General features: G+C 37.8%; 1 protein-coding gene across 1 annotated transcript in view; it reads left to right on the forward strand.

Annotated features, from left to right (window-relative positions):
* The window catches only part of plekhh1 (pleckstrin homology domain containing, family H (with MyTH4 domain) member 1), a 38,377-nt gene that overhangs the window by 7,051 nt on the left and 14,544 nt on the right, over positions 1 to 16,782 (forward strand). Inside the window, exons 2-14 of the mRNA XM_026285913.1 lie at positions 2,254 to 2,423; positions 9,532 to 9,594; positions 10,037 to 10,186; positions 10,265 to 10,348; positions 10,436 to 10,517; positions 10,596 to 10,739; positions 11,401 to 12,197; positions 13,132 to 13,210; positions 14,227 to 14,318; positions 14,437 to 14,584; positions 14,773 to 14,909; positions 15,762 to 15,872; positions 15,979 to 16,065. Coding sequence (XP_026141698.1) covers positions 2,280 to 2,423; positions 9,532 to 9,594; positions 10,037 to 10,186; positions 10,265 to 10,348; positions 10,436 to 10,517; positions 10,596 to 10,739; positions 11,401 to 12,197; positions 13,132 to 13,210; positions 14,227 to 14,318; positions 14,437 to 14,584; positions 14,773 to 14,909; positions 15,762 to 15,872; positions 15,979 to 16,065 — 2,118 coding nt within the window. The 5' untranslated portion in view covers positions 2,254 to 2,279. The remainder of the gene's footprint in view (positions 1 to 2,253; positions 2,424 to 9,531; positions 9,595 to 10,036; positions 10,187 to 10,264; positions 10,349 to 10,435; positions 10,518 to 10,595; positions 10,740 to 11,400; positions 12,198 to 13,131; positions 13,211 to 14,226; positions 14,319 to 14,436; positions 14,585 to 14,772; positions 14,910 to 15,761; positions 15,873 to 15,978; positions 16,066 to 16,782) is intronic.

A 16,782-nucleotide genomic window follows, 5' to 3' on the forward strand; every position in this document is an offset into this window, starting at 1 on the left:
AGTCAACATTTTTCAAACAACAATAAAAAGGATTTTAAATCCCATATATTTTAAAGTCGATCATCAAATTCTATTTATTAATTGCATTTTCAATGTATTTTTGAGTAAATTAATAGATGGGGAAAAAAAATAACTAGCTTCACCCAGTAGCTTCACAGATGTTACACATTTTTTAAATGTGCACTACAAATGGTCGCCTGTCGGCTTTGTACAGGTAAAAATAATGAGTGCTTTCCACTATTCAAGAGCTTGACTCCTTTGAGCCTCCACATTCTTTATCCCTTTTTCAGGGGAAGAGAGAAAGACCCCCTCCCTCATATTGGTAATGGGACTGTCATGCAGAAAGACTCCATTGTGTGGGCCAGGATCCTGTTTCTCCATGGGCCTGTAATTAAGAAGGGATTGCTTGAGCAGGGATATTTAGGTGGCTGAATATAGGGTAGGGATTGCTTAGGCTGCTGGGTAAACTGTCTGCACATGCATAGCTGGACTTACCCACTCCCTACGGCCTTCACACGATATATGCATGTGTATATTAGTGTCTATAGTGCGTATGTAGAGAGAGCGGGAAAAGGTAGCCTTTGTTAAACTGTGTCATTTCAATGAGCTCACAGCTCAAGTTTGCTTTTCAGTGGTTACCTAGGTGATCACTAAAAAGTGTGCTCATTTGAAGGGAGGGAAACAATAAAAGAGAGGTGAAAAGAAACCCCTGGCCCAGAGCTTTTACTGCCAGACCTGTGATGTCAACGGTGTGCTCTCATGTTATGGTAAATGTCAGTCTTAGATCACCAAGATTTTGTCCTCTTTTTCATTAGACTGTCTAATGGAATTAAACACTGTAAACGCCAAAGCAAGGTTCCTGTCAGTTGCACTTTTAAGTAATGGTTCAAACAAGGGAATTATACAACTAAACAATTCACATTTGGTGTTACTGTGAACAAATATTTTGTAATTGCAACTTAAATTCTCATATATTCTCTTTGTATCACAAAGTGTGACTTTAAATCTCAAAATATCTGTGAAATTTGAAATGTTGTAGTCTATTTCACAATATGACATTATATCTCAATTGTGACTATAGGCCTATTTCTTATAATTGCGATCTTATATCTAAATATTGTGGCTTAATTTCTCATAAATACAACTGATTATAAACTTGATCTCCCAGTCACTCTTTTTATTTTTTACTCTATGGCAGAAACACAGAAGCCCAATAGTGCACAACTAAATCTCCCCAACACAACTCATAGGACTAATTTAATTGTGTTGTGCCAATTTCGCTGCATTGTGGCTTGTTTCCGTTGTGTTCTCCTAATTGCATTGTGTCGTGACTTGTTTCTGTTGTTATGTGCAACTTGTTTTTGTCTTGTGGCTTGTTTCCTTTGTGTTGTGATGATTTCGTTGTGTTATGGCTTGATGTTTCTGTTGTGTCGTGCTAATTTTGTTGTGTTGTGGCTTATTTTGTTGTCTTGTGACATAATTGTTTCCGTTGTGCTGTGACTTGTTGCAGTTGTGTTGTGCTTATTTCATTGTGTTGCGGTTTGATTCCATGGTGTTTTGGAGATTTCGTTGTGTTGTACTTGTGCACTACTGGTCCACTGTAGAAATATGCAGATAATATCTACACAACTGTGCTATGATCCAGATCAAGGAAAATATGAAAATCAGGAATGTTAAAAATTAATATGTCAGTCCAGGAAATTAGGCTAATTATGCTAGTCATATTTTTTTGGCTATAAATTGCCATCCTTCAGAGCAAACTTTATAAAATGTGTTTTCAAATATCTATCCAATAATCAGGATTGACTTTAGAAGTCATACAAAGACGGCCAATTCATTGGCCAAAAGGTGTGGGAACTCTGTAAATGAAGAATTGGAAACAGAAAATATTAATTGTCTGTAGACAAGGCTGTCAGTAGATTTTAGAATTGATACAAGGACAATTATAAGCTAGTGTCAGTATTTTCAAAAATTGGCAATTAAATTTTTCTGGGCTGTACATTGGTCTCTACTATTAATATTTGGCTTTCAGTCTTTTTCTAGTTGCACTGTCCAATGGACAATCTAATTTCAGTATACAGTTAGTTTCATTTTTTTCTTCTCCTCTAAACCAGCCCGGATCCAAGGTCCCACTCCTCCTATGCAGTCTTCAAGGCAAACCTGTTAACCTTGTCCTCTATTTGCCTTGCATAAATGTAAAACTTAATTGTGTTCTCACTCCATCTGACAAATTTCCATCGCTGTTACCTGCAGGTTGGCAGACTGGCACACAGACACAGATGGCAGAGGTGATGGAGGGTATATCCACGGCAGCAGTGCCCAGTGGCAGTGTGGACTGGCAGAAGAGATGCATTGCTCTGGAGACGCAGCTCATGAGGTTTCGTCTACAAGCGGGAAACATCCGCCACCTACTTGCTGAGAGGGTATATGAGGGGTGTTATGGGTAACACAGGGTCTACAATTTGCCCACTGCATTCCAGTCACACATATGATTAGTTTATTTTATGTACATTTTGCACAGCTTATGTATGCATAAATCCATCTAGCCAAAACAAATATTAATCCCCTTGAGTTAGACTGTAACAAAGCCATTTCTTTTGACAGTGAACACTTATCTTATGACTTGCACATAAAGTCTTCAGCCTTTCCCATCATCCTAACTCGCTAACAAGAAAGTTCAAGAAAATAATACTGCCTTTTTATTTTTTGAACTTTGTATTTTATAACTGGACATTTACAATGGTATTTTGAAGTACCTTGGTTGCACTGTGTAAATATCATGTTACTTGAACACTGTAATCATTCAGTACCATGATACATACAGTATATTGAAGTACTGTGGTTTTACAATCTGATAAATGACTGCTCTAAGGTATTTTTTTGTACTGGTGATATCAGCTGATTCTTATTCTCATTTATTGCTTCCTCAGTCACAGTGGAACAAGTTACTTAGTTTCTTCTCTGTTCTTTCTCTCCCTCCTCTTCTATGGTTTGGTCATGCTGCATTGACCTCAGCGTTTCGTCTTGCAAGAAAAGGTAAACTGTCAAACTTGGCAGGCGGCCTTGTAAGGAAAGTCAGGGGGAAACCACTGACTCGTGTGAATGCTTGAGTGGATATTCAGGTGTCTGTCAGTGTGTGCATTTCATAGACGAGGGAAGGAATTGTTTATAAATTACCAGATTACCAGAAGTAACTGTCTTTTGACATTTTCTGAAGAAACTGGTGTTGGTTGTTTGTGGCCTATTTGTTAGGGTGTTGTGGGTGGTTGCAGAACATTGCTACATGGCTGCTAAGGTGTTCTGAGTGTTTGCTATGCGTGATGTTGCTTGAACACACTCCGTTAGTCTGGAGGTAACAAACCTAACTACTCTAGGGGTTGGAATAGCTTTTAAACATACTGTATAGGCATAGATACTATTCACAATAAGTGCAATATATGCTATTTACACTCAGTGAAAATACTTATAGATTCTGTTTACACTATGTAAAAATATGACTATTTTCTTTGCATTAAATGTAATTATCAATGAAGATTCGGGAGGAGCGCGTCAGATACTTAGCCTAATCATCACAGGTGGACCACAATCAAGTAATCAATCCCACAGTATAAATATCGCTGACTTACCTCTATCCATTGACGGTTTATCAGCATCCCTCCTCCACCCCATCTCCTCACTTCAAGTTCACTTTACAATATACGGGGAAGGGGGGGTACTCTAGGTTCGGGCAATTCCCGAGCTCGGAGCCCTTCCCCGGACAGCACGCCAAATACGCATACCATACCTCAGCTAATTATATGTAAGCGTGAACTAGTGAATAGGTACATGCAGTTTATACTACTTAGTGCAAATAGTGGCATATATGCACCGCACTATTGTAGAACATTATATGCAATAACGTATTGAATGTAAATTATAATCATTAAAATTATTACATGGATGCCGCTCACTACTCCTAACCCTAACCTTAATCAATAAACACCTGTGAGGTACGTTATTTTCCCTTTTTGATTATTTCCTTCATATTTTGTTGAAAATAAATGCCTTTCTGATTTGATGTGTGAGTTCGACAAAAGGCAGCTTGCAACTCAGGAGTCAGTTGTATCAAAAATATACTTGCTGCACGCTTTACTACTTACCTAAGCTGCTGTTTAATGGATGTCTTCTGCAATGTTGTCTAAGCATACCACACACTTGTCGGCAGAGTTAGTGTAAACAGACACTCCGTAATGTCCAATTATTCAAGTCACTATAAACATTTTGACTTTAAGAACTTGCTTAGCAATGTTCTTTCTAAGATGTTGTTTCACTGTTATTGTATTTGACCGTTCATTGATTTGCGTAAAGTTTGTTTCAGGCCTTAGGGGTTTTGAGGTTTTGCGCTAGTCAATCCCAAACCTGTTCAGCCATAAATACCATTTAGTGAAGAATCAGAACACCCTCTAACCATTTTTAATTTGTAGCTTTGTCTCAATAAACACACTGTTGAATACACACCTCCTCAACAATATCAGATCGGTCTGTGAACCATGTGTGCATATGCTCTTCTTGATGTTAATAAGTCCGTTCCAAAAGCAACAACATCAATTTTGTTTTTCTTTTCGGTTCGAGGGGTAGGTCTGTTGTTGTGTTTTTTTTTTCTGTCTGTGAGGGTGCCATTAGGGTGTTTACTGTCTAAACACGCAGACCACAGGGACATTAAGTCTTGGACGACTCCCAAGCGTCCTCCATCAGGTTTCTCCACTCTCTGGTCATCGCTCTAACAGCCTTTCACTCACCCTGACCTCCACACTCTCCTGCTCTCCCATTCTTTTTCAGCCTCTCTCTCTCTCTCTCTCTCGCTTGATATCAGGGCTCAGTGTCTCGTGGGTTTCTGCTTGTTGTGTTGAAGAGGACAAAAGAACGTGCGGAGAGTTTGCTGCTGGTGCCTGTTTAGAAAGATTCTTACGCTTCTCATCTGCTTCTCTGGGCGGCGTTAGGAGTGTTTTACACATTGACCCACTTTACAGAGGAAAGGCTTGACAGAATTGTGTGAGGGGTGTGATTGCTCATTCTGGAGTGTGGGAATACTTTTTCCATTTGTTCACGTACACATGTTCTTAAGTTGAAAAGTGTGTCCTGTTGTAGAATGAGCTGAAAATGTGTGCTCGTAGGCTATGTTTGGATAGCATACTACCATACTACTTACCGTTTCTGCACAATATAGCATGTGAAAAAAAACTACTGTGGAAAATGTTGCACATTTTATTTATTAATGGAATACCCATGTGATTTAGAGTACTTTTTTATAATAAAAAATCATATTTAAAAATTTATAAAACCGTAATCTCTAGCTTTCGCTAACTGGTGCACGCGTTTAAGAAGAGAGTGGCGTTCCAGTTGAAGATGTTGGACGTAGGCGTAGCATAAGTGTTGTTGATGCACTGAGCCACCATGTGTTTGGAACTCTGACTTGAGGAGGCTTATGCTTGGAACTCAGAGTACAAATGGAATTATTATTAGCATTGTCATGCTGGAGCTGCAGGAAATGATGTCATGGGAACACTGATTGGCTGATGGCACCACAAGAACTTTAAAGAATCTCAAACCGTTAATTAGCGACTATCCTCATGCAACAGCATACAACTGTTTGAGATGTATTGTTGCGTAACGTAAACTGTTTCACATACATTGACAATATTTAAGTGTAAAATATGCAGTAAGCTTGTACAGTATGCAAGTTTTCTTTTCTGAACATAATTACAATTGTCTTTTTATTTACTTCAGCTGAAAGTGTCAGATGTAGTTCAGTTCTGATCGTGTTGATTTGACTTCACTCAGTCTTTATGTGCCACATGTGTTTGTATTTAAAATGGGAAAGTAGATGTAGAAGATTCAGTAAGTTGGTCCTCATGTTGAATTTGGCTTGGTTTTTTATGCTGTCTGTACAACTGTCTCATTTCTAATGAGTTGCCAGACAGGAGGATTAGCCTGCAACAGCAATAATACTGTATTGCTATAGCTTGCTTTCTCAGACTCACCCAATTTCTATTCTACCATCTTGTTCCATTTTTTTTAATACACCATCCCTTCTTCATTAGCTCTTTTCTTCTTGGATAGTTCTCTAATTAATTATGGAGCCATTGGTTGTTCCAGGCTTTTGGTGTCTGTACCAACAGTGGGCACTTATTTTAAAAAATAAACTCTCCTGCATACTTTTCACACTCTCATTAATTTATAAAGATGTTTTATTAAGAGACAGATAGCAGATGGATGCTATGCTGGTGATTTCCAGAGTCATTAATGCATAGTTCACATTCTCTGCTTCCATATTCTGAGGTGATTTAAGGAAGTTCTGGAGTTCAACCAAGAAGGAAACCTTCTTTGCATTTTCCAATAGCAAATGAAGAAGAACAGTTGTGAAATGTTTCACATACCTTGTTGTTCGAAGCCTGAGCAGCTGCCATGCCCCCACCTGTTTAACCTGTGGCCTGTCATCCCAGTCGACCCTCAGTCCATCCGCAGTCCTGTTGAATCAGGACAATGCTTTGTGTCTTAGTATTGATCTTAAACTTAGGATCGATTTTAAGCCATTTTGTTAAAATGTTGCCGTGATATTTTTATATTTTTATAAAAATATATTTTTATTTTTATTAGTGTCACAAATTCATGCTAATGCAATGTTTAAGTCTGTGAACTTGATTGATTCCATGTTTAATTTTACATGAACAAAAACAAGCTGTGAGGAATAAAAGTGTTGTCCATTCCAGTTGTGAAGTTACCATTTACATTTTGCTACAGAAATTGACTATAGGCGCGTTTCCATTACCCTTCAAATTGCACAAATTGAATTTGTGAATTGAAAATACGTGTCAATTTTGCAAAAAAAATTTTTTACGCTTGCATAAGGTGTTTGCAATGCGCAAAAGGATCCATCGCAAAACTGAATTTTTGATTTTTTTTTTCACATTAACCGGTCTCATGGTGTATGTAAAAAGAAACACTTCATATGTGGACGCACTCTAGTATAAGCATCTTTCCCTACCAATAATGCTTAGACTATTTACACTGCACACGTCTGTGGCGCAGTGTTGCTCTGATAAGGCGCATTTACGGCTGTTTATTCCAGCCGCACCATACAAGTTTCTGAAGTGGCTCTCTGTGCTGCTTCTGTAAAGATACATGCATACGCCTCCTTTGAATAAATATAGTCAAAATCCCACCAAAATGCGTTGCCTTATCTCTAGAGGCAAAAGGCTATGTTTTATTCACATAACATACATTGTAAAATTAATAATTACTATATTTTCCTTCAGTTTTTTACCCCTAATTTTCATTTGTGTGAAATTAAATATGTCATCTAATCTGACTAAAGACTATACTACTATCTTGAAATTCACTGCATCTGTCTGTGTCATTTAAATGTTACCGTATAGAGGCCAGTAGCTCAACACTCTCCACTCACCAGCAGTAAACTTTACGACATAGTTGTTGAATAGCTCTTAATGCTCAGTGAATCATTGCTGAGTGGGTAAGGCTAACCAGAGGTCAGTGCTGAGCTTGGCTGAGTGGCCAATATCCCCATAGTAATGCGGATTGAAGGAGTGTCAGCGAAAGCATGTCCTTGTTCATATTTGTCACCGTGTCGTCTATTCATTTCTGTACATTTGCTGACCCTTGGGTGAAGAGTCACACCTCCATACAATGACCTTACTGGTTCCTTTTTGGCCCCAACAGTCAGGGAATGCTCACATGGAGTGGGGGCCTTCTGGGAATCCCTCTACTTTTGGTTTGAGGAATGAGAAAGGGTGGAAAGAAAAAGGGAAAGAACAAAGAATTTTAAACAAAAGGAGTGCTCTGTCATACAGTGGGAATCCATTAGTATGCTTGTCCTCCTTTTTACTGGGTCAGTGAGCTCATGAAACATTAAGCACAAGGCATGTCATGGCCAGGAACTCTGTTTGTGTAAGTTCTAATAATCGTAAGTTAATCTATATATTTGAAAATGTGATTCTGTGTGAAGAAATATAATCTATGCATAGATGAGAATACCTCATCAACTGCCTTTTCCCCCTTCAGCTATTCTTTATCTTTCATTTATCTTTCATCAAGTTTCATTCATTAGGAGTTAAATGTTGCATACTTGCATGAGAAGATTCTTTTACCAAGTTACCATCTTCACAACAGGAGCAAATATATATTTTTTCTCTCATTTTAATGTAGATGAATCATAATTTTTCTACGTGCAGAAGTGTGCGCCTGCAGTTAGTAATTTGCATAAAGCACCCCCAAATAATCTCCATATAAGATATTTGCACACAGCCAATTCTGTAAGTCATTTGTCACTTTCTGCAAACAAATTACTGCACAAAACTAAGCATCATGCTGTAACATTTTCTGTTACTTTGAAATACATAAAACTAATTTGGGTCATTGCAGTCATTGCAGTTTCTAAGGCCATTGGGAGAATGTGAATTCTGCATATATGTGGTTTCAATTTATTCTAGATTCAAAGTTAAGAAAAGTGTTAACTAATTAAATAATCATGATTTCTGCATCACTTTAAGTCTTATTGTCCTGGCCCAGCTTAAAATACTCATATATTTTAAAACTAAATAGCCACACATTTTAAAACTAAATGACAAAGAAAACAGAAACGATAATAAAAAAAATATATATACAAAACTAGAAACATAAACAAAAAACATGCAACAGAAAAATTGAAAATAAACAAAACTAAAAACAAAACGAGAAAGAAAACAGAAAAGATTACAAAAAAAAAAAACTAAACTAGAAACATAAACAAAAAACATGCAACAGAAAAATAGAAAATAAGCAAAACTAAAAACAAAACGAGAAAGAAAACCGAAAAGATTACAAGAAAAACAAAACAAAACTAGAAACATAAAAACAAAAAAGAATCTAAATAAAAACAACAAAATATTATAAATAAATAAAAAAGCAACATAACTGGAACATAAAAATGCAACCAAAAAAGAGAAAAACAAAACAAATTTTGAAATAACACAGAAAAGATTAAATGAAAACCAAAACAAACCCAGAAACATAAAGAAAAACAAAATAGAAACAAAATTAAAACAACAAAAACATAAAATAAACAATTACAAATTACACAACGGTACCCCATGTCCTAACCAGGCGTGACACTATAAACTGACAAGTAATAAATCCCTTTTTTTTCTTGTCCTAACTTCCCAATTTGAGTGGGGTGGTTTGTTTACTAGGATGTGTCCTAACCTTTTTCCAGTGCTGACAGGCCATCATGGTGGTCTTGTTGATAACGGCACTGGATTGTGGCATGAGCGTGCTTAAACCCGCACCAGAACAACATGCCCTCAGTATTTAGTGCCAGATTATGATCAAGATCATTTAAGCATGACAGATAACACCACTCACCATCAGATATACAGTAGATTATTCTTATAGTTTATCATACATTCATAGTTTATATAACCATCACACACACACACACACACATCCTTGCCTAAAAGCAATAATCCATGAATCTGTGTGTTTTGTTTATGTGTACAGATGCAGGAGTTGGAACAGAGAGTGATTGAGGCCGACCGTCGGGCAGAGAACGCTGAAAAACAGGTATGGCTATTGTAGCCCTATCCCTCTTTTTGTTTATTTTCCATAATTTGCTGTATTTGGATAATTCTCTGGACGTAGTAGCGATCCTATTTTCCAGAACTTTCATTGATCATTTATTGACAATATATAACTCATTCAGCTGCAGTGTGCCTTGTAATAAATCACACATTGGCTATTTTTTAACACTACTATTACTTTCATAATTTGTTACTGTTGAAGTTACAAGGTTAACTGTGTAATAATAGCCTTAGCTGGCAAATATTATCACACCACACCATTTTATTCAAGATCAATATTTGTATATTTTTGTCTCAAATTGTAGAATACATTAAAAAAATGATAACATCGTAAATCATGGGAGCATAAATTGCAACGCTTTCCTGAAAATTACAATCATAAAAACACATTTATCTTGAGGATTTATCCAAGATTGCCATTGTAGGTCCACATAATGGAGGAGAAACTGAAGTCTGCAAACGTGCAGCCCAGTGAATCGGAAAACTCGTTATACAGGCGTTATCAAGAGATGAACAGTCAAATTCAGGAGAAAGACATGATCATAAAGGGACTCGAAGGACAGCTGGAGAAGCAGGTAAAGAAAAGATCTCACAGAGAGGAAGAGATGGCCATGTGTGTTCATTAAACTCAAAACTGCCCTCTTTATCTGCAGAACTTGGTTCGAGCCCAAGAGGCAAAGATAATTGAAGAAAAAGCTGCCAAAATCAAAGACTGGGTCACATTTAAGTTACGAGAGGTGAGTTGAAACATATAAACCATGCATCAAAACATGTGATGAAACAGAGCATGCCGTTTATCTTTCTCCTCTCTGTGTGTCTTGTAGATGGAAACAGAGAACCAGCAGTTGAAGAAGGCAAACCTGAAGCAGGCCGAGCAGATCCTCATACTGCAAGACAAGCTTCAGAGTAAATATACTGTAGTTTCTTTCCTGTTTTCTTTCCTTTTCCCATTAGTTTGTATGTATCTCACTGTGTTTCTGTCAGCTCTTCTCGAGAGGCCCATGTCTCCAGCGGTGGATGCCCACCTGGTCCCCTCCAGCCCACTCCACCCTCCCAGCTGCCCCGGGACACCGCCTGCCCAGGAGGAGGGTTGGAGACTGACAGGATCTCGCATAGCCAACTCTACAGGTACATCGTCATTGATTCAGGTTTACTCATGGAACATACGTAACATGTAAAAAAATTTAGACTTAATTTTACACTTAGACATGGTTTCTAGGTAGCAAGCATTTTCTGCCCTCAGCTTTAACCAGGCTTCTTTTGATAATTTAACTTTAAGATTTCTGTTTTGATTGATATCTATTGTACTCAGTTTTAGCAACAATGTCATGGCAATTATTTAACTGTAATTTAGTTTTTGCCGTTTGCATAAATTCCATAAAAAAACAACTGTATTCAAATGGTGCATCAAGACTTTATCAAAATAATTCTTAAATATAATAATTAGAATCAACAAAAAATATTAGTGATGCACCACAATTATTAGTCAAAGGTATTTTTGTTGAACAGATTTTACACATTTCTACTGTAGTATGATTTTTTGTTAACATTTGTCAATGATCAAACTTATTTGCCTAAATTTTGGGGATCACTAAAACATATAATAAAATATTTAATAATTTAAAAATAATAATAATAATAATTTTTCAATCTCATAATTCAAAAATGAAAATGATTAATTAAAATAATTTCTATCATCTTAAACTTTTAAATGGTCCACGTTGCACTTTTTGAATGTGTCACCTTTCATATAAACTGAATATGTGTTTATGTCTGTTGCAAATTGCAGATAGCAAAAGGAAAATCACGGAGGGCTGCGATTCCGCTTTTCATAGTGCGTCTTTACTTCCCACATTACAAGACAAAGGAGACTCTCATAAGTCTAGTCAAGATGGTGTTGACAACACAATCTCAATAAAAGAGAGCGCAGAGGGGGTGGAGCCTTCTTTTGGAGTGACACGTGAGAGAGCAGTGGGAGGAGCCTCAGACAGAGATCACTCTTCAGACGAACTCAACAGCAAATTTCGTTCCCAGCGCCTTCGCTCTTCTTCCTCATCCTCGTCCTCATCCTCCTCAGCATATGAGACTCCTGGTCGGGGTGGCTTCGACACACCTACCCCCACTCCTAAAAGCCCTCCACCTGTGTCCCTCTCACCCCCATTAGTATGCTTGCCTCTGTCATGCCCCTTCCCTCTTGCTTTACCCTTGGGCACCAGCATGACCCTGCCCAAAGTTCGTACCCCTCTAACCCCCCGTGACAGCATCCAGCTTGTGAAAAAACACCACAGTCAGCCGCAGCCCGGCATAGAGCGCCTCCATCAAGTCAATATCAGTATTGATATCGGAAACTGCACCTCTCCGTCCTGCCACAGTCTGGTACCCGGGACAGTTTCCACACATGGGCTAGAGGAGACGGACATTGATGAAGGGCCTCCGGAAAGCATGGAGGGTGTGGTGGAGGGGTCAGAGATGGAATCCCAACCCACTGATGGTGCCTTATTTGAGGGCTTGGCCAAGGAGTTTGAAATGATGGACCCAGAAGCTCTTAAACCACCTACTCCACCGCTGCACCGATTTCCTTCTTGGGTAAGACAGGAAAGAATAATCGGGCTTGGACCTCAAATTGTGTGGCTTATTGAGAACAAGTTAACAAGTTGGTACAAGCACTGCTTGTAATGTAAATGGGCACCTGATTCATTTCTACATTTTTAGCTTTATTAAATTTAGTTAAAATATAAAAATAAAATACTTCAGCAAAAAAAAAAAGTAAAACTTTGATTATGACATTTTAATATACATATATAATAGTATACAAATGGTAGTATACACACTACCATTTAAACGTTAGTTATTTTTTTTAATTATTACTGTTATTCTGCCAGGGCATAAATTAAAGATATTTATAATCTTACTTAAAGAATTTAATGACTTTTGAACTCTCAATTCATCACAGAATCCTTAAAAAATTATCATGGTTTTCACCAAAAATATTATGCAGCAATAATAATGAACTTTTCTTGAGCTCCAAATCAGCATATTAGAATGATTTTGAAGGGTCATGTGACACCGAAGACTGAATGATGCTGAAAAAAAGCTTTACTTAAGCTTTAAACAAAAAAAGCTTTAAGAATAAAATAATGGAAAAAAAAGTCATTTTAAATTGTAATAATATTTCACAGTATCACTGTTTTTACTATATTTTTGATCAAATAAATTTAGACGAGACTTCTTACTAATCTTACCGATCCCAAACTTTTGAGGGTAATGAATATAATTAATATAGTAGAAAACTATTTCCTGATTAGTTTATGAATGAATGGTGCAATGGTGTCAAATTAAGGACCATGAAGTAAGTGTTAGTTCAAAACTAATTTGTAGATACTAAGAAGGAAGTGTAAGTTTTCAGAATGCTTGAGGTGAGTTTAATGTACTGTAAAAGAAAACACCCTAGCACTATAGTAGCCAGTTTTCTATGATAAATCTATATCACTGTTTTCATGTTACTTGGTGTGTTTTTCAGGAGAGCCGGATCTATGCGGTAGCTAAATCAGGAATGAGAGTCTCAGAGGCCTGTCTTGGAGCTAAGACAATTGGGAGAGGTCAGTCAACCAATCAGTAACAATCACTCAGTTTATGTCCGTCACCAGCAAACTTGCTGGCATTTCTTGCAATGTTATAATGCCATATGAACAGATGCTCTTGGATCTGTCAATTAGAAGTCAGGACTTGTCTGGTGTCACTTCCTCTGACCTAAGGGGAACACACCTGTGCAGGTGTGATCTCCATTCATTCAAGCTTCTAAGAGGCTTTTAGAGTCGACTGGGGTGTAGACTGTGAGTAGAGGGTGGGAATGCAAGCCCTGCTTTTCAATCAGCCGTGATGAAAGGATAAAAGCGCTGTGTAATTATCTCAGCGAGTATTTCACCTCTCTCCGCCTCGACTTACAAAAACGGTGCTCTATTCTGCAGTGAGACACAAGTCTGATCATATATTTACTTTGATACAAACTTACTACAACGCATTGAAAGTGACGGACACATTTAACTCTTCCACGCTGTTACCACTGAACATCGAGTGCTCGGCTGAAAAGTTGATTTTAGGTTGCAGATCCTGTGTAGAAGTCTAAACCGGGTCACTTCAACCACAGATGCTGTTTTGGAGCAAAGTAATATTAGAGAGCGGAAATTCTTATCTAACCTTCATTGACATGCACGATGTCATTTTTGTTTAAAATGCTGCTTTTAAAACTGCATGCCCTCTCTGGATCATAATGCATGGGTTGCACTTAAACATAGAAGGGCTGTTTTCAACATAAATCAGCACATCAGAATGATTTTAGATTTTTGATCAAGTAAGATGTGGATTCCTTTTAAAAAATGTTAACATTTTGCTGACCCAGACATTTGAATGGTAGAGTTTACCTGCTATAAAAAAGAAAATGTAATTGAACAAAAAAATAAGCTAATTAAATGTACAAACTGTATGAATTTCGCTGGTGTCTGTAAATGGAAAGGCCTTATGAAATTATATTGAAGTGCCCACCCAGGCCCTATGAATTTTTACAACTTTGCAGACTTTATGCAAGTGTCCATGTGTTGTTCGGTTGTTTCTCCAGTATCCACCCAGCCTCAGCACTCAACAACCGGCCCCTTCACCCACCTCATTTATAAGAACATCAGTGTGCCTGTGTACTCCACTCTTAAAGGGGTAAGACTACATCATTAGTATGAGACTTAACTGATTCTAAGCTTCTACAAATGTTACATAACAAGGACTGAGAGAAATCTTTGAAAAAATACTAAAAGTAGTGCCTCTTCTCTTTCAGAAAGCAACTCAGATCAGCAGCGTCCCTCTCCCTGATGATGACTCGGGTTCAGAAGACGACAGCAGCTCATTGGCCAGCCTGCACGCATCCACACTGGTGCCAGATAAGAAGGGCAGTACCCCAGGCAGCCCACGCGCTGTCAAAAGAGGTGAGGACATCTGTCAAATAACACACTCTTGGGCTTTCAAAATCTTTTAATGTAATAAACTAGTTTGTTTAATTGTTATGTAATAATAAAAGTGTCTAAATGTAGTTTTTAAAAAAAGAAATAAAAAAACTTATTTGAAATACTCAAAGATCCAGGTTCATCTCTTGGACGTGTCTTTTGTCCCGCAGGTGTGTCTATGTCCTCCATCAGTTCGGAGAGTGACTATGCCATTCCTCCGGATGCGTACTCACTGGACAGTGACTGCTCCGAGCCGGAGCACAAGGTCCAACGAACCTCATCCTACTCATGCGAGAGTGTCGGACCGGTACGTTTCTGAGCTCCACATTTGAGCCGCCTCAATTTGACTTCTAATCTACATCACCATCCAAAAATCTAGAGCCTGTAGATGTTTCAGCTATTACTCCAGTCTTCAGTGTCACATGACATGATTCTCACATTAGCATGCCTGTTATTAACATATCGGCTGTCCATCATCCTAGCCAATACTTCAACTTAAATATCTCCCTAACTATTAATAAGCAGCAAATTAGGAGTTTATAAAGGCAAAAGTCGTAGTTAATGGTTTGTTACCGTATTTTCCGGACTAGAAGTCGCACTTTTTTTCATAGTTTGGCTGATCCTGCGGCTTATAGTCAGGTGCGACTTATTTATCAAAATTAATTTGACATGAACCAAGAGAAAACATTACCGTCTGCAGCCGTGAGAGGGCGCTCTATGCTATTAATTTCTCCCGTAGTCTACACTGAAAACATAGAGCGCCTTCTCGCGGCTGTAGACGGTAATGTTTTCTCTTGGTGCTTGGTTCTAAATAAATGCGACTTATAGCCCAGTGCGACTTATATATGTTGTTTTCCTCGTCATGATGTATTTTTGGACTGATGCGACTTATACTCAGGTTTCGACTTATAGTCCGGAAAATACGGTAATAGCATAATAGCAATAGAGAATGCATATATTTTAATACATAGGTTCTTCAGATGATATTTGTAACTATTATTCAGTCTTAGTTCTTACATTTTAGTATAAGTCCAAGGAGATCTGTAATACTGGAGAAAGCTATCAGTTAGCATTCCCATTCACCTCAGTCTTATCCATAGAGTTAGAAGTAAGACAGATTGTCCATGTTTAATGGCTTTGTATGTGCCTTTCAATACAGGAGACTCTAGAGAAGACGGGTTACTTGCTGAAAATGGGCAGTCAGGTGAAAGCTTGGAAGAGGCGCTGGTTCATTCTGAGGAACGGAGAGATCTTGTACTACAAGTCGCCGGTGAGTAGGGTTTTCCACGACTCTGCAGCGGGATTTGAGAGACGGTGTGAGGGAAGGAAGTTTAGAGTTACACTACTGATGATATCTGCCTTTGTTCTGCTCTCAGAGTGACGTGATCCGGAAACCTCAGGGCCAAATGGAGCTGAACTCTTCGTGTCATATAGCCCGCGGAGAGGGAGCTCAGACATTCCAGGTGAGAGTCGCACGCTGATCCACCTAAACCTCCTTTAACAAATCTGTCAGCCTGAGGCTTTTAGAAACAGCCTGATATGGGTATGCGTTTCGAGGGCATGTTCAGCTGCTGTTATTATTGGGTTTTCAAAGGCGTAATAGTAATAATAACGGGAAATTATGTATAATTTCCACTTGAATCAGTGTAATCACAATTTGGGAGGAATTGAATATCATAATCATAAAATATCCTGCAGTATTTCTTGTAGATCATTTTGACGTGTTTTACTGTTACCACATGACTCGCAATACATTCCATCATGAGATGATTTAAAATCTTCACTCTTTATGCCAAATTTTTCCTTATGAACGACAGAGAAAAAGACTTATTAGTTTTTCATATTTTAATATTGCTATTTAAATATGACAGGCTCATAACTCGTAAGACATGGGAAATAGAGTTGCATATGGACTTGAAATTTGGCAGCGACTGTGCATTTGTGAAAATGCAAACGGTAATATAAGATTTGCAATTGCAATTGCATTATGTCACAATTTATGCATACACATATTGAAAAAACAATTTGCAATTAGTCCAGAAAATCCTTCCATAAATTCTACTGGACATTGCATAGTGGTAGAAATTATTATTATTTTTTTGTCTATTAAGAATCCTAGTTATGTGCCTCTTTATTTATTTAACTGATTTTGTTTGTCTTATTTTTTATTTATGTAGACC

This window comes from Carassius auratus, chromosome 17 (genome assembly GCF_003368295.1).
Source record: "Carassius auratus strain Wakin chromosome 17, ASM336829v1, whole genome shotgun sequence".
Classification (NCBI taxonomy): Eukaryota; Metazoa; Chordata; class Actinopteri; order Cypriniformes; family Cyprinidae; genus Carassius; species Carassius auratus.